Source organism: Dipodomys ordii, unplaced genomic scaffold (genome assembly GCF_000151885.1).
Source record: "Dipodomys ordii isolate 6190 unplaced genomic scaffold, Dord_2.0 Scaffold80, whole genome shotgun sequence".
Classification (NCBI taxonomy): domain Eukaryota; kingdom Metazoa; phylum Chordata; class Mammalia; order Rodentia; family Heteromyidae; genus Dipodomys; species Dipodomys ordii.
In genome coordinates this window covers 9,704,130-9,723,189 of record NW_012267296.1, presented here as the reverse complement: position 1 = coordinate 9,723,189, position 19,060 = coordinate 9,704,130, and the positions used below count along the sequence as shown (strand labels likewise).

At 35.9% G+C, this 19,060-nt stretch overlaps 1 protein-coding gene across 1 annotated transcript in view; it reads right to left on the bottom strand.

The window, feature by feature from the left end:
• Positions 1-2,218: 2,218 nt before the first annotated feature.
• Positions 2,219-19,060, bottom strand: part of Brwd3 (bromodomain and WD repeat domain containing 3) — a 122,960-nt gene continuing 106,118 nt past the window's right edge. Inside the window, exons 34-41 of the mRNA XM_013024995.1 lie at positions 17,079-17,135; positions 16,053-16,193; positions 14,960-15,031; positions 12,929-13,081; positions 11,819-11,982; positions 11,115-11,212; positions 10,304-10,462; positions 2,219-8,865 (exon numbers count right to left, since the gene is read on the bottom strand). Of these exons, the coding sequence (XP_012880449.1) occupies positions 8,111-8,865; positions 10,304-10,462; positions 11,115-11,212; positions 11,819-11,982; positions 12,929-13,081; positions 14,960-15,031; positions 16,053-16,193; positions 17,079-17,135 (1,599 nt within the window). The 3' untranslated portion in view covers positions 2,219-8,110. The remainder of the gene's footprint in view (positions 8,866-10,303; positions 10,463-11,114; positions 11,213-11,818; positions 11,983-12,928; positions 13,082-14,959; positions 15,032-16,052; positions 16,194-17,078; positions 17,136-19,060) is intronic.

The window sequence follows — 19,060 nt, the reverse complement described above, 5'->3', positions numbered from 1 at the left end:
AAAAAAATAATGACAGCAGACATTTTTGTACCAGTATTAGAAACAAATAGCCTCCTGCTCTTACTCAACTTTCTTGCAAAAGGCTCGCACTCACTTGAGTCCTGCCACCAGTTTGGCATTTTGCTAGCTAACTGGAGATGTGAATTTTATAGTTAAGCAACATCTTGACACATACCACAGGCTGGTCTAGAACTCATGATCCTGCTACCTCAGCCACTTATGCATATTATAGGTGTATACAGTCACTCTCCCACTTCTTAGTTTCATTTGGGGTTTGAATGCAGGACTTCATGCTTGTTAGGCAAGTGCTCTCACCTGTGAGCCACATCCCACCCTCTCCTGTATCTATTTCTTTTTTTTTTTTTTTTGCAGGTCGTGGGGCCTGAACCCTGGGCCTGGGTGCTGTCCGTCTGCTCTTCAGCTCAAGGCTAGCATTCTACCACTTGAGCCACAGCGCCACTTCCGGTTTTCTAGTGGTTTATTGGATATGAGTCTCACAGACTTTCCTGCCTGGGCTGGCTTTGAACTGCGATCCTCACATCTCAGCCTCCTGAATAGCTAGGATTACAGGCGTGAGCCACCGGCACCAGGCTCCTGTATCTATTTCTTACCACTAATAAAAGGAGAAATGAGTGTAGGCTACAAACTCTTGCTGGTCAGTATCTTCTATGAATGAGAATGCCATATAAATCTAATTAAGTAATATGACTCATTTCAGATGACAATTTCATTGTGGGCAGCTATAAGCAAAGTGATACAAGATTAGTACTTTGAACAATAGTATTACATGAATCTTAGAATTTTGAAGTGATCAGAAAGCAGAAATGTACCTTCAACAAAGAATTGTTTGGCTTTGGCTTTTTTTGTGTGTGTACTTGTACTGGAACTTGAACTCATGGCTTTTTCACTCAAGGCTTGAGCCAAATATCCTTTCCTGGCTTTTTGCTGGTCTCGCAGATCTGTCCGACTAGGCTAACTTTGGACTTGTCAGATCTGTCTCCAGTCATTGGGATTATAGGAGTTAGCCACCCAGCTTGTTTGGGTTTAATAGCCTTTGTTTCTAGAATGATAACTACTAACCACATTTAAAAATAAAATAAAATGGCTTACCTCTAGAATTGAATGTTTGGTAGTGACTGAAAATGTCAGCAAGACACATCATGTGCTTTGGTTGGTCATGAGGCTTGAACTCAGGAACTGGGCACTGTCACTGAGTTCTTTTGTTCAGGGATAGAGCTCTACCACTGCTGGTTAATTAGAGATAAGTCTCACAGAGTTTCCTGCCTGGGCTGGCTTTTGAACTGTGATCCTCAGATCTCAGCCTCTTGAGTAGCTAGGATTACAGACAAGAGCCACCAGCAGCCAGCCAAATTATCTTTTTTTATACATGTGGAAACAACTAGTTTATTATTTTAGGTAAGTAATATCTAAAGAGTAATAAAATAGCTCTCTAAAATAATTATACAAAAACCGCTAATATTAGTTCTAATTAGAAAATCAACATGATGAAACAGCAACAAACGATCCCTACAAATAAGCCCTATTAATGCCTAAACTAAGCAATATTGGGGATTTAAAAAAAAATTTATTGTAAAGATGCTGTAGAGAGGGTGACAGTTACAATATTGGGGATTTTGTTTTGTGTGCTTGTCCTAGAGCTTAACCCTGAGCTTTTTTGCTCAAGGCTAGCATTCTGCCACTTGAGCCTCAGATCCATTTATGGCTTTTCAGTGGTTAATTGGAGAAAATTTCAAGAGGACTAGGAAAATCTACTAAAAGTAACAAAGAAAAAAATCTGGTTACTCCCAAATTGAAACTTTTTGAGATTAAAAACTTCATTTTTTGGGCTGGGCTGGGAAGGTGGCTCAGTGGTAGAGCGCTTGACTTGCATGCATGACTCTCTGGGCTTGATTCCTCAGCACCACATAAACAGAAAAGGCTGGAAGTGGAGCTGTGGCTCAAGAGGGAGAGCCCTAGCCTTGAGCTGAAGAGATGAGGGACAGTGCCCAGGCCCAGAGTTCAAGCCCCATGACTGACCAAAAAAACAAATTAAAAACCTTCATTTTATTTAATACTGTATTTGATCATCCTCAGCAGGAGCATAAAAACAAATCCCTATGTACTTAAAAGACTTAAAGACTACAAATGTAAGCATATGGGATGAACTATACCACCAAAAAATCCCACTTAAAAATAATCAACTCACAGGCTCAGTATGTTGGTTTCAATTTATTTTTATAAAGTTTTTGGAAAGTAGCTTTAAGTAGCTGATGGTATCTAATAGAGAGGGCAGAAAGCAGTCTTTATTGATTTTCTCAACTAGGAAAAATGACCTTCTAAATATTATCATACAAATTCTTTAGTATTTCTATTTTTTAAAACCTAGAGGGTGAAGAAAACCAGCCTAACAATTAATTTTTTAAGTAATATATTTACATCTTTAAAGAGGTCTGTCTTTAACAAATCAAGCAACTAAACAAAAAACATTAAACAAGTATCTCCACCTCAATCTGTGTTCTGAGGAAACATGGCTAGTTTCATAGCCAATGGCAGCTCATGTTAAAAGGGAAAGGTGATCTATTTCTACATATCTTATTGCCTAATTCTAGACAAAAAATAGCATATTTAGAAGATGCAGTCTTTACTCAGCTTATTGATGTTTAACCTGTAGGAATTCTTGCCACTGGGATAATTCTAAGTAACTATAGAGTTTGAGAACTGGGATGAATGTTCCTGTTAGGACATTCATATCCAGGTTCAAAATTCACCTATCATTTCTCTGTCCTATACTTACAGTGAATGAAAGCACCATTTTACAATATAGTTCAAGTTTGTAAACAAGTTGATCACAAATAAAAAATTCCAGGGATCCATCCATAGCTCAACTCTTAAAATTTATAAACCATAAATATATTATTAATCTACCTACTTTGAAAAGCTCTACAAGAACTGACTACTAGTGAGTTGCAGGCTGCTATTGAAGGCACCAAGCAGCCCACATTTGAAGTATCAACATCATATTTATTACTTAAAAGTAACCCAATGAAAACTTGCATTAACTAGAGAAAAATATTTTCTTTTATATGAAACACCCTATTATTTTCAGATTAAAAATGGTAGCAAAAAAAGTTCTATGACAAAGAAACAAGAATGAAAAGTCTAAAGAATTACATGTTACAATCACTGAAGCTGGAAAAGAGAAAGGTAATTCCACATTTCTTTCTGCTCCATTTATCTCAGATACATGACTTAAGGCATAAAGCAAGAGTGCAATCGATTCCAAACAACTTGGAATTTTATTGTAAACATCCCATAAAGAATGGCAACGAATTAGTCCAGTTTTCTTGAAGGTAATTGCTTATAACAACTGACAACTGCCAAATAAAACATCTTTTATAAACCAAGCCACTTTAGTTCACCTTTTTTGTTTTTTACTGAATTTTAGTTTAATGGACATTTTGCCCATATACAACATCACATCAACTATTAACTGAATTTTTCCATATTTAAACTTGTGGATACTAAGAACAAACATAAGATACAGTTTTGTTAATACTGTGTAAAGGATTACAAAAGACAAGGATGATAAGTTACAGGACAAAGAAATAAATTACTGATTGCCATCACCACAGTATTGTTTAAAGAAATACATTTGTAGTACTGCCTGTGTACTTGGTGACATACGTAAAAACACATTTCCCAACTGGGTTTCTAGGTATTTCTGTAGGCAATTTAAAAAGTCAATTACCAATGGCGATTTCAATATGTATCAATAGTTTTTATTTTTATTTTTTAGAAAATACTTATCATGCTTTTAGATGTCGAAGTCTCATATTCTAGATAGGTATGAGAGTAACAAATGGGAATACATATAAATAAACAAACACACCTTAACTCTAAACTGCAGGGCCTTTCTACTATACTTCTCCCATCAATGAATCAGAAATTTCCAGTCTTTTTGGAAGTGTACTATGTTAGGTGCAGTCTTCATCACAGAAAGAGAAGTGAGGATAAAAGGAAGCAGAAGAGGAAAGATGAAAAAGAAATCAAGGGTAAGGCTATATAAGAAATAAATATTAAGAAACCTGAGTGCTATCAATATTTCACAAAATACAGCACCATGAAAAAATTTAACTTTATATCGGATTTTAACCAAAACTTTGTAAATTGGTAATCAAACCTTAGTAAGGAAATTTTGAGAAAAGATGAAAAGCAAGCAAAGCATGAAACCATTGTCCCAATGATTTTTAAAACAAACTTTAAAAGTGATCTCAGAATACTCTCTTTTCAATAAAATATTAATAAAGCCTCATGTACCACAAAAATGTTAGGGATGGGGTTACCTTTCAAAACACTAGATTGTAGAGGTCAAAAGTCCAATCCCTTCCCCGAGAACTACACTACTCATTTCAGAATTAAAAATATTACTATACTTGTTCAATAGGCTGGATATCAAGTTATAATGAAAATTACGTATGATTTAAGTCTTCTTTTGTGTATGTGAAAATTCCAACTTTGAAATACCAGTTGGCAAATATGCACAAATGATTCCCGAGATACGGAAGTGAGTAATAAGGTGTTTGTCATTACCACAAACATATAAATTTTGAAAAATGCTCAAAAAAGCTTTATCAAAAGTTAGAAGTGGCATTCACATCTTTCAATCACTCTGTTAGTCTGATGACAATCTCTACATGAATAAAATAAAAACAACAAAAGATAGATCATTTAAGTGTACTTCAAAATGTTGGAAGGTTGAGTTAGATATATGGGCACATAATTGTGCTGAATGAAAATTATATTACCCAGCTTCTCTGCCTCTGGGTCAAAGTGCTGTACCTAAGAATTCTAGAACAAGCCTGATTTCTTGGGATGGAAAGGGGAAAAATAAACAAAAGGGCAAATTAAAACAGAAGGACACAGGTACATGATAAAACCTGGGTGGTTATCTGGAAGGCATAATGAAATGAAATGATCAAGAATTAGGAAACACACAGGCTAAGAGCAAAGAATTGGTAGACAGGGTCCTCCATATAAAATATTCTCTTTTTTAATGTCTGAGATAAGGTATGTCAAACTGGAAATAAAAGCTACATACATACAACTACACACATACATGTACAAAAACAAATTTAGTCATTAGGCTAGTAGGTTACTGATTGTTTGGGAGAGCGTCCTACTGCTGGATGAGATACATACAGCAAAGCCATGATTCAGTTTTTATAAATATATACATATGCTAAGGTCTTAAAGCTAGGAATTTAAACATTATTAGCATTCATGATAAATATTACAGCTTACTGACTATTCATATCTAGCATAGGACTAGGCTTATATATGTGTATGCTCTCATGGGTCTAATGTAACAGTGGTTTTTCTTAGAATTCTTAGCTTATTTCCTAATTGCTTTGCTATTGCTGAACTCAGATCTTATTTAGGTTTAAGGGGCCCTAAAAAGGTAAAATGATAAAGTATTCAATGTGATACAAATCATAACACATTCACAGAAGGTGGTATTACTAAATTAAAAAATGCAATGTATAAATTGGGGTGGGATGTCCAAATAAAAACATAAAAATACTATCTCCCAGACTTATTGTCACACTTACCAAAATAATTTGCATGCAAACAGAAAATTACCTGTTTTTTAATAATAAATGATCACTGCTCATCTAACATATCCTGGTGACTAACTCTTTGAATCCTAAGAACTGAAATCAACATTACAGCAAAATGCTGTTCACTAGTATTTTCACAGTATTTCACTACATATAAAATATGTTTAAAAATGTCTCCAGCCTTATTATTCTAATCACCTAAACCTAGGAAATCTTGACATTTTGGAATAAATGTGGCATTTGTATTTTTTCAAAATAAATTATAAATAAAGCTCCAGATAGCTAAAAGTCAAACAAATGGCAATTCTTCTATAGTTCAAGAGGTCAGCTCTTCATAGAAGAATGGCAACAAAAAAAATTCAACACTATAATGATATACATGATACACATTTGGGTATAGTCAGGAATTTAAGCAACTATGACACTTTCGGTTAGGCCAAAGAGTTATTGATTCCAGGAAAATATAGGCACAATTTAAATGCCCGAGATGAATAAATGAAATAGTACACTTTTGCAAAAATCGAATGTAGAATTTCAAATAAAAATGTTTTGAACCTATACTTATGGATACAAATGGCAGCTGAGTAATAACTAGAAACAGTTTTGGTTTAGAAAAAAAAGACCACAACAAAAAAATATCAGGTTGATCTAGTTCTACTATCTAGTAACAGCAGTTAGTGCCATTAACAACTCACAATACTTTCTTAAAGCCTGAACATCATTTCTACTGCAAGTGAAAATTGCTTAAAGATGTTAGTCCAAGAGTAACCCCCCAACCCAACCCCAAAAGCAAAGTTATGTGTGTACTCCTTCCTCTGTACTTAAGGATTTTCAGATGCATGAAATGACTGAAAGCATGAGACAAACACATGAGCTCAATAAATATCCTGGGATAATTAGGTTTACATTAAGAAGTCTGTTTTCTCACATAAATTTGATCTAAGTGCAACAATGTGATGTCAAAAAGAAAGATCATTATCATCCTCACTTCAAAAATTTTAAGCATCTAACAAACTAGCAAATCTGCAATCTCAATTTTGAGGGGTAAAAATGAACTTGGAGCTCAAGCTCACTTATGGAATCATGTGCACTCTACTGCTGTAAACAAGAACATAAAAAATTTTAAAGATTTATCAATAAAATAATGATTCAATCAAAGTATCTGTGAGCAGTCAATGAGGTCCTTTGCTGAAAGACTAAAACAGAAGAACCCTTTGGAATGGTAAAAGCAGAAATTATTGTTGATTCGAAATATTAGCTAGCCAAAGCATTCCAACTCAAATTAGGTGTTTTGTTACATTTTAAGAGTCAAGTGAAAACTAGTAACTCACAGCTGGTTAAAAAAAGTAAGTGGTAGCAGAAATGTAAGCAGTAGCACAAGTCTACTCACACAAATATGTTCTAAGAAGCCTATGGTAGAGTATATGATATTTAGGAAATAGAGTTATTAATTGGAGAGCCAATATGATTATTAACAACCTTTCAGCTTATAACTTAAAAGAGTATTCACTCCTACCAAGCTTGTTCTATTTCTCCTTAGTCATGAGTAACAGCATCTATTTTCCAGTAGTTGTAGTTAATAGAGGTAGCTTAGCTACTATTCAGAGTTATTCTTTGTGCATGAGGATTTTTTCAAATGTTTAAGTTATTCTTTAAGCTACACAGTTCTACTAATGCAATAAAATATAACAGAAAAAAAAGAAAATGGATGCAAGAAACTTTTGCATTTGGCACCTTGTCTAGATTGATACCTCAAGTATTCTCTTTTAATAAAGTTAATGCACACATCAGGACACACCACAATGATTTGCTACATATTTACAAGGCACCAACCCTTTCTCACCTTTAACGTGAATTAAGCAAATCAATGAAAAGCATATCAAGATTCCCCCCAACCCCCCAAAAAACTGCAGTATAAATATATACTTCAGTTCAGTACAGTTCGCGAAAGTTTGGCCTGGGAAGCGTAAAATAATCCAGATCATTCTTACAATATAGAAACTGTAAACATTTAATAGCTGCCTTTAGGATTGGTGTATTGTGCAAAAGTTATTATTACTGGGTATAGGAATCAAAATGGCAAAAACAAACTATATAAAACTCTGTAAGAAGGTGCTATACGTCTGTGATACAAAAGCAAAAGAGGGATATTCCATTGCAATAAAAATGTCATGCTACTCTTAAGAAGCGGAATGCTCCTTTAATGTAGTTAAATCTGTAGTGTGTCTGGTGTGTGTGTGTGTGTGTGTGTGTGTATGTGGGTGTGTGTATGTGGGCAGATTTTTCTTTTAATTTAAGGCCCAATGAGTAAGGCTTGTTTGGACAAATGAAGTGTGGAGATCAAAAGTCTTGAAACAAATATATACTGGCATAATGGAAAAAGCACCAATGTGAAAGGAAGCAGAAGTCCCCACACAACTTGCTTTGAAGATTTCCTGGTAATTCCCTGCAGTAGAAGGCCATTGAATTTTTAAATTATTCTACATTTATTGTTAGTAATTCCATCCCATGAGATGGCTAACCCTGGCTTTTTCTGTCATTTTTCGTACTCTGCCTGACCTGGATGTACCAAGATTCAGAGGATCTTCAGTGGACACAAAATTATCATTATCAGAATCATCATTATATAAAACAGTCCTCCTGCCTTGGTTTCTTGTTTTAATTCGAGGCAGTCTACTGAAACGTCCCGAAAACATTGTATCAAATTCGTCATCTGTGATACGTGCTCGTTTGGCTCTGGTGGCTCCTCTAGAGGTCCCTCTTCCTCCTCTCCCTCTCCCTCTCCCCCTAGTACTACTACTACTACCTCTTCCTCGACCACCTCGCCCTCTGCCTCCTCGCCCTCTGCCTCCTCTACTCCATCTGCCCCATCTACCCCATCTGCCTCTTCCTCCTGTGCCTCTCATCTTCCAGTTTCTTTTTCCATTGGCATACTGTTTTCTGAGTTTTCTTTTAGGTCTAGTTTGTATGAATTTGCTATAGTCATGGTCTCCGTCTACATAATCTTGATCTGTTCTGGAGGTTGATTCAGAGTCTGAATCAGAACCACAAGTACTTTCTGAACTTAAACTGGATCCTAACTCTCCACTCTCTGAGGAGGATAGATGGGATTTCTCTTTTGTTTCTTTTGCTTTTTCTTCTCCTCCCATGCTTTCATCTTCTTCTGATGCACTAAGTAGTTTTCTCTTGATTCCTGGCCAAGTTTCTCTGCCATCACCATTTGTAAGAGGTCCATCAGTGGAGTGATCTAAATCAAAAGATTTTTTTAAAGTTAAGTTGTGACATTGATATAATGATCATTTACATTGAGAAGAAAAACAGCTCATTTACAAAACTGGTGCCCCAACACAGATTTGATGACACGAAGGAAAGTGTTGAACTAAGAAAGGGCCTGTTTGAAATGGAAGATACTGAAGTTTTGATTTGTACCAGACTGCTCTTTCTTAGGGGGCAGGGTATATGGAGACAGACTGTCAGATGGTGAGGTTAACTAGTCAGAATTATGCGGTAACATGAATCCAGGGTTCCACTCACATACTTGCAAATATTTACCTACGATAGGCCAAGCACTGCTAGAAAGCTTGGAACATGGTGATGAAGGAAACAAAGTCTTGCTCTTAAAATTTGTATTTTAGTGGTAATGGCTCATTACATGAAATAAAATCAGTTGTACTACTAAAATGGGGAATGCTCCTCTGAAACTTCCTCGAGTACCATCAGAAAGCCACTGGGTTGTTGACATGGTAGGCCTAGGGAGATAGTATCTCAGCTATATAACTAAAACATCATAGGAAGATAGAAGTGGGTATTGATTGAAAGGCTGATCAGTTTTCAACATAGGCCATTTTTTTTTACTGGAAGAGCCCCCCTCCCTCTTCTATTCCCAATAGGATATTTAATATTTATTTAAAGACCACCTTGGAAACTTTTTTCCTTTATTAACATGGTTAATATTTGAAAACTCCTAACAGTATGGTTCCTGTGTGATTGGGAAAATAATTCCTTACTTGATTTTTCATTCTATTCATTTCATTTAACATTTTGAAAGACCAAATAATGTTTCAGAACAGTTACCAGAAATCCACTAATGGGTTGTTCCTAGTTGTAGATATGAAGTCTAAGCTGATTCCCACTGACAACATCAAGTAAAAAGGACATACTAGTTTTACTACTTTCAACACATCAGTTTTTGGACTAATCTTTCATCATAAAAAATAAACAACAAAGTGAACAAATGCAGCAGTGGTATTCACAAGTTAAAAATGAACTATACAACTTGTGAGTGGGGATAGGAGGAAAAAAATATGGGAGGGGCTGGGAAGGTGGCTCAGTGGTAGAGCACTTGCCTTGCATGCATGAGGCCCTGGGTTCGATTCCTCAGTACCACATAAGCAAAAAAGAAAAAAGCCGGAAGTGGCACTGTGGCTCAAGTGGTAGAGCGCTAGCCTTGAGCTGAATTGCTGAGGGACAGTCCCCAGGCCCAGAGTTCAGGCCCCACAACCGGACCAAAAAAAAAAAAATATATATATATATATATGGGAGAGAGCAAGGGATGGGGTGACACTGTCTAAAAAAAAATGTCCCCTTTACCTGATTTATGTAACTGTAATACTCTGTACATCATCTTTATAATAACAATACAAATACCAAATAAATAAATAATGTGTACCATATTTATTTCCTACCTTGTTTAACTGGTGCAATTCTATTCCGAAATGATTTGGCTTTCCCTGGGTCATGGCTATTACCACTTCGGCCATATCCACTTAAGCTTGATGAAGAAAATGGCCCATCCAGTTCATCATCAATTAGATATAGTGGAAGTCCTTCAGCAGTATCTGAAACTTGCATTTTAAAAGGTTGTGATGTTAATACAAATTCATTTCTACACTGATCTTAAAAGTCCCTCTCAGTTATTCTACATTAAACCAAAACGCACAAATTTTTTCTAGAAGGAAATATGGGACTCGGCTTAGTGTCTTTTATCTGTAATCATAGAACTTGTAGAGGCAAAAGCATTGTTAACCTACCCTGGGCTACATAGCAAGACCTTGTCTAAAACAAAAGCTTTATCATCACCAAGTTTACAAATACAAAGTATCAGAAAAACTTTTCCAGATGAATACCTCTAACACATATTGAATAATCATGTGCTATACTGGCATATTATACATGAATTCTCAGATATATTATAGGTATTACAAAATCATGCAAGCCAGGTGCTACTGGCTATACCTATAATCATTAGCTACTAGGGGAAGGGGTGGAAATGATATCTGAGGATACTAGTTTCCAGCCTGGGCAGGGAAGTCCATGAAACTCTTATTTCCTGTTATTTTATCCAGGGTTATATAACTAATAAGTAGAAGTGTGAACAAAATACTGTTTTCTAAATCCAAATCTATTGCTTTTTGCAGTATAAAAATCAGAGTTCCTTTTATACAGCTAATATGGATATTAAACTTAGAAATGGTACATAAAAATAACACTATTTACCAGGAGATGAGAAAGGGGAACTAGTTCTGACATAAGACACTGAGGTATTCTGGTCCGTTTTAGGCTGTAACTTTAATTGCTTCTGTTTCCCTTTTGGACTGCAAGTAAAAAGAAATAATGATGAGCATTTTTTTTCTGTTAGTAACTCATTACAATAAACAGCATGACTAAGCTGCAAAAATAAAGCCTGAAGTTCAACTGAAACATTTCAAATTGGTTATTTGTCAGTTAAACATTAATCATTAAAATATTTTTTTGAGCCGGGTGCCAGTGGTTCACGCCTATAAGCTTAGCTACTCAGGAGGCTGAGATCTAAGCATTGTGGTTCAAAGCCAGCCTGGGCAGGAAAAATCTGAGGCTCTTATCTCCAATAAACAATCAGAAAACTGGAAGTGGTGCTGTGTCTCAAATGGTAGAGGGCTCACCTTGAGCTGAAGAGCTCAGGGACATACCTCAGGCCCAGAGTTCAAGCCTCACAACCAAGAAAAAATAAAATTTTACACACACACACACACACACACTTGAAGTTTCGTCCATTTAAATTTCACATAAACAGTATTTTGTGTTACCACATCCACTTTTTTATAAACACTAGAGTTCTAAATAAAGATCTTTTGGGATTTCCTCCAATTGTTAATAAAGTTTGAGAAATAGGGTAATACAAACACTTTAAGAACATAAAATGCTGTACCAATGTAATATACCTAGGTGCTCTGCTACTTGATAAAGAACTGCTGCTGCTTCTCAGACGTTTTCTGTACCGAGGCCTTCTCCTCTTCTGACTCTGCATTGCTGACTTATATTCAGAGATGATATTTTTAATATGATTTTCAAATAAGGCAGATAATCGCAGTGTCATGCTGTAGATCTGAAAAATGTAAAAATTGTAGTCATGGTTTTCCAGATATGTATATAAATAAATTTCTGGAGCTGGTGGCTCACGCTGGTAATCCTAGCTACTGCTAAGATCTGGGGATAGTAGTTTGAAGCAAGCCTGGGCAGAAAAGTCCCTATAAGACTTTCATCTCCAATTAACCACTCAAAAACTGGAAGTGGTGCTGTGGCTCAAGTGGTGGAGCACTAGCCTTGAGTAAATAAAGTTCAGGGACAGAGCCCAAGCTGAGAATTCAAGCCCCAGGAACTGCCAAAAAACAAACCATGCCTGATCAATATCAGCATCACTAGTTCCAGACAAAAATATACACTATTTACTTGAAAAGTTCTTCTGAGGAATTAAGATACTACTTTCACTAAAAAGAATTCATTAATACATTTGAAAGTAATGTTTATGGCTGTGAAATGCAGAGAAAAAAAGACCCTTCTAAATTATATGAGGACATTTTATTTTTTAACTTTCTATGGAAATTACCTTAATTATGAACAATGCTGGGGAAAGCAAATGTGAGAAAAACTTATGTCTAAGAAATTAGGGATGATTCATTTTATATAAGGTAGAAATAAGCAAATATATACCTATCATGGAACTTTTTACAAGTTAATCAGATATTACTTCAAAGACAAAAATGATTATTACATCTCTCTGCAAGGTATTTCAAATTGTGATAAAACAGAAATATTATATTTGAGCACTTCTTGTTATATAATAAAGGGACAATCCATATTCAGATCTTGAATCATACCTCAGTAACTATGTCACAGTTCCAGTGATTGTTTGGCAACTAAATATTAGGATATTAGAATTCTAATATATAGTTGTCATAAAACTGTTGAAAGAGAACTGCCCAACATATATATTTACACACATAATATCTAATTAAATGCTTAATTAACCCATCTAATATTAATTTTCATACCCTTGACTTTTTATTGGAGGTATAAGCTTTGGAGTTGCTAAATATTTGGTGAACATCCTCATAAAATTCCAGAGGACTACCATAGTTTCCTGCTTCCAAAGTTTCTTTCACAGTGCTGAAGTCCATAGGCGTGTCTATAACATCATGATTATCCTATAAAGAACAATGCATTATATTGAAACACTGAAGCCACAAAACAGTATTAAGTAACACGATGGAATTGGGATTTGCATTACCTATTGAACAATTCACCTTGAAATAATCAGCCTAAACCATTTTTTGATGCTTGTTGAAATGGTAAAGTTCTGTTGGAGATTTTACATTGCAGTCAATGACCAGAAATGACTGAACATTACAACAGAAAAATCCATTATCAGAGGCTTGAGTCTAGAGAGTCCTTTATATGGAAGTCCATTTAAGGCCAAAAAGGTGCAACTTATAACACCTCAGCAAAGTACTTTATAACAGCAAACGATGTTTCCTTCTTTTAAAATTTATCCTGTTAGACACTAAAATTAGTCCTTGCTAAAATTTACAAAAAAATTAGGGGATTATTTGGGCATAATACAATAATTTCACTCCACAAATCAACTAGGTATTTACAAGATGCTCAGATATAAAGATATTCTACTTAAAATATTAGCTGAAGGTCCAAGTGAACTGAGCCATGTTTGGGCTTCTTTTGGAATTTTTTCTTTTGTGAGACAGGGTCTCATATAATCCAGGTTGGCCATACATTCACAATCTTCTTTCATTAGCCTTATAAGAGCTGGCATTTCGGGTGGATAGTGCCATGCCCAGTTTTGATTTTTTAATTGATCTTTCAGCTAAGGATCTTTTATCTCATAGGTCCAGAATTTAGTTAAATTGTGATTACAGGAGAGAGAAGATTCTATTTTAACTTAAATCTTTTCAAGTTTACTTAATGTTTTTGTAGGGTTATCACAGGGAATAACTAACTCTCAATATGTAAGTTTTGAAGTGAAAACAGTACTAGCCCACTTATCCTACTTTGATTCATTAATAAACTTTCCTCTAAAAGCCTCATAGCCAAAGAAGAGATAGAAAAAAAACTAAAAAGGATTACATATTTTCAAAAATATGAGAAACAACATTTATTCTAAACATATCTCATTTTGTTAAGTCAAATAGTCAAAGTGCACTCCAACACAATATGGCTTATAAAGTACTTAATACTTCCATAGAGAAAAATTTTAGAATTCATGTTAATATGATTTTTAAAAAAACTCAGAGTTAAACCAGCCAAAGTAAATTATCTGTGTGAATAATCAACTGTAATATAGACAAAGTATTGTGCAATTAATGTTTTTGACTATGCTGCGGTACCTTTAGATCTATATGACCAAATAGATATCTACATGTATTCTATAAAAAATATTGAGAATATGTTGATTTAAAGAGAATAAGTTGATTTAAAGAACAAAAAATAAATCATGACCAAGAAAAGAAACAAAGGTTAAAAAATAAACAGAGGGGGGTAATAATAAATCACAAACAGTTCATGTACAGTATGGAGATTTTTTTGCGGGGGCGGGGGGTCTGGTCATGGGGCCTGAACTCTGGACCTGGGCACTGTCCCTCAGCTCTTCAGCTCAAGGCTAGCGCTCTACCAGCCACAGCGCCACTTCCGGCTTTTTTCTTTTTGTTTATGTTGTGCTGAGGAATTGAACCCAGGGCCTCATGCATGCAAGGCAAGCGCTCTACCACTGAGCCACCTTCCCAGACTCCAGTATGGAGATTTTAAAAAGTAAAAATACAAAACAATCAGCATGGGGTTTTATTTGCCAGTCTTGGGGCTTAAACTCTAGGCCTGGGCACTGTTGCTGAGCTTCTTTTGTTCAAGGCTAGCACTCTACCACTTGAGCCACAGCCCTACTTCTGGCTTTTTCTGTGTATAGTGGTACTGAGGAATCGAAACCAGGGCTTCATTCATGCTAGGCAAGCACTCTCCCACTAAGCCACCTTTCCAGCCCCTAATCAGCATGTTTTTAAAGAGATTCCTAGGCCTACCTCAGAAAGAGAAGAGTCTTGTCTTTCTGTTACAACCGAGTCTGAGGACTCTCCTTCTTGTTCTTGATGGCCCTATTAGAGTAAAACAATATATATGTATTTTGAGAACACCAATACAAAATATCAAGACTTGTAAGACTTAAGGTTCAAAGATACATTAATAAAAATGACAGTATTATACCCGAATCTACAAATAAATCAAGCTTTTTTGAATACTTTATGTATATATTCTCTTTAATTTAATTTTGTTGTAAAGGTGATGTATTCTTTTACAAACCATTTCTCTAGAAAAGTTAAAATGGATTGTCTAAAACGTAATTAAATGTTTACGTAAATAGACTCTTAGAAAAGGAATCCTAAAAAGTATGTACGGCAGTGTACATCAGTAATTCAAGGAGTCAGAAGATAGAGGAAAGATTACAGTTTGAGGTTAGGCTGGACTAATTATTGAGATGCTGTGTCAAAAGAATATCCTATAATCTGAGTTCTCATACTTTCATCTTTGATGAAAATAGTTGTGTATATTAACAGCTGTTGTATCAAGTGGCCATATGAATAACATATTTGGTATAAATTAAACAGAACTGATGTCTCACCAAGTATCTACATTGTATAGAAATGTATTAGAATTTAGTATATTTTGAGGCTGGGAATGTGGCACAGTGGTAGAGTGCTTGCTTAGCATGCAGGAAGCCCTGGGCTTGGATTCCTCAGTACCACATAAACCAGAAAAGGCCAGAAGTGGTGCTGTGGCTCAAGTGGTAGAATGCTAGCTTGAGCAAAAGCAGCTGAGAGACAGTGCCCAGGCCCTGAGTTCAAGTCCCAGGACTGGCAAAAAAAAATGTACATCTTAAAATATCTGAAATAAAAGCAGGAAGGAATGTAAAAACTGATTTAAATATGGCTTACAACTGTATAATTTACATACTCAATACATAACAAGTATTTTATAAAGTCATGAGAACTCACAAGACAGAAGAAGGAGATAAAGTATGGAAAGAAAAAAAGTTGGGAGGGAGGAAGGGAAATTGTTAGCATGGACAGTTATGGGAAATGAGTATGTTGGTAATTATTTACACAACTGTGTGCTTACTGGGTAAGAAAGAGGATCAGCTGGCTGTCGAAATGGCTCTGAATCTTCACGTTCATAAATGAGGCTCAATAGTTCTTTGCATTGTTTTCTCCAAGCATCAGGATTTAACTTTAAAGATTGTCTCCTGCCTCGGTATTTGACCTATTTAAAAAAAAAAAACAACTAAAAGCTTTTGCCTTAACTCTTCATTGATATTCTCATAAACCCCAAGTATTCATGTATTTTGTAAAATAGAGGACTATTTAATTAATTTTTAATGTAGACATTATTTTCTCTAGTAAAAATTACATAAACATAAACTAGGTGTTGCCTTCAAGTAAATGGCAAGAATTCAAGTATTCTTAATTTTTTTTTTGGTGGGTGTGAGGCTTGAACTCTGGGCTTGGGTCTTGTCCCTGAGCTCTTCAGCTCAAGGCCAGCATGATACCACTTGAGCCACAGTGCCAGCTCTAGTTTTCTGGTGGTTAAGTGGAGATAAGAGTCTCACAGACCTTCCTGCACAGGCTGGTAAAGGTTCAATCCTCAGGTCTCAGTCTCCTAAGTAGCTAGGATTACAGGCATGAGCCACCAGCACCTGGCTTAATTTTCATTTTAAGGTAGTCTGAACCTCAAATAAAAATAAAATGCTTTCTCCTCTTCAAGAACAACTTGACTTAAAATGTTGACCATTTACTGGGACTGGGAAACATTTTCAGTATTTCACCTGTTTCTTAAATTATAAAGGTGATTTACTGTACTTAGTATAAACAATGTGATAAGCACTGAATACCTGCTTTCCGTTTACAAATCTAAAATCATGGTACATACTAGTCAGAGGGTACCTACATAGTGAGTCTCTAATAAAATCCTTGGGGACCCATCTCTAATCACACAAATGTCATTCTAACTTCACTCTCCTTATAAGAGAGGGAGAGAATATGAAAACCTGCACATGATTCCTCTAGACTCTTCCTGTGATTGTCTTTGGGATCCCCAGCATAGGAAGTCTGAAAAACTTTCTACTCAGAAATTCACTAATCTACTTACCCTTCGTCCAGATGATGTGCCAGGACCATCTGAATCTAAATCAACCATTTCTGTATCCTAAATTAAAGGGGACAGAAGCAGATGTAAAGTTACAGTCAAACGCTTACAAATTAGATGAACATTTACAAATAAATGGAAAATATAATCATGTATTGCTTTCTCTTATTGGATCAGAACAAAGGCTTATTTATGAGAAGACAATCAAAATTTTGCCAATATTCTATTGAGTTAGAAAACAAGTAAATACACAGAGAGAATATCTAAACAAGATATATCACTAAGAATATAGAAAGGAGGGGAAAAGATATTGTGTAGAAGTTTGTATCTTGAAAGTTTTAGTTCCTTAAAAAATGTATTCTAGGGCTGGGAAGGTGGCTCAGTGATAGAGTGCTTGCCTTGTATACATGAGGCCCTGGGTTCAATTCCTCAGCACCACATAAGCAGAAAAGGCCAGAAGTGGCACTGTGGTCAAGTGATAGAACACTAGCCTTAAGCTGAAGAGCTGAGGGACAGCACCCAGGCCCAGAGTTCAGGCCCCACGACTGGAAAAAAAAATGTATTCAAGGGTTGGAATGCAGCTCACTGGCAAAGTGCTTGCGTAGCAAGTGCAACATCCTGGGTTCAATCTCCAGTACCAAAAAAGACCAGAAAAACCAAACAATCCCATTTGTCCAACCTTTCTTTGATGGGTCTCTATTAAGAACATTTCTGCCTGTGCCAAGAAGCCCTAGAGTTTCTCCTATTCCTTCCTGTAATGTTTTCATAGAGTCTGTTTTTATTTCAAGGTCTTTGATCCATTTGGAGTTGATTTTGGTGCAGGGTAATATATATGGATTTAGCTCTAGTTTTCTACAAGTGTTTAACCAATACTGCATTGTTGGTGGGAGAGTAAACTTGTTCACCACTTTGGAAAGTAGTATGAAGGTTCCTCAGAAGACTCCACATAGAGCTAGCTCCCTTATGACCCAGAAATCCCACTTTTGGGCATTTACCCAAACGATCACAATCAAGGTCATACCAAAGCTACCAGCACAACCATGTTTATCACAGCTTTATTTACCATAGCTAAGATATGGAACCAACCCCAATGCCCCTCAGTAGATGAATGGATCAAGAAAATGTGGTATACATATAAAATGGAATTCTATGCCTCTGTCAGAAAGAATGGCATTGCATCATTTGTTAGGAAATGGAAAGACTTGGAAAAAATTATATTAACTGAAGTAAGTCAGGCCCAAAGAAACATAGGTCCCATGGTTCCCCTTGTTTGCAATGACTAGTACATGTCTAGGATAAGTAGAGAAGATCAAAGGTTATGTACATATGACCACATGAGATAATGTTAAGCAAAATGTTCCCCAAGACAGGGACCCAAGTGGTTTTTTCTTTCTTGCTAGTGTTTTTAATGTACTTACAATGCACTATGTGATTCTTTTGTTTCTTTTGTATGTTCTTTCCCCCATGGTATAACCTGTTTTCACTGGATTTGATGCCAATGTTCTGCACCTTGTATATACATGTTTGTAATTTGGGGAGGGGAAGGGATATTGGGGAATGCTTAAATGGGGATGCAGGCTGACCCACTGTGACAACAAGATGTACAGGACACTATGTTGAAAATGAACTTTCCAATGTCAGGGTGGGGATGGGGCAGGAGGAGTTGGGGAGGTGGGGAGGGAAGTGATAGTAGGGGGAAAACAAAGGAGGCGGTAACAATGTGCACTATGAAATGTCCTCATTACCTTACTCATGTAACTATAACCCCTCTGTACAACATTTTTACAATAAATATATATTAAAAAACAAAACCCAAAAACAGTTTAAAAATGCATTCTAGATGGGAGCCAATGGCTCATGCCTGTAATCCTAGCTACTCAGGGGGATGAGATCAAGGTTCAAAGCTAGCCTGGGCAAGCTTTGAACTGATTTCTAATTAACTGCCAAAAAGCCAGAAGTGGAGCTGTAGATCAAGTTGTAGAGCA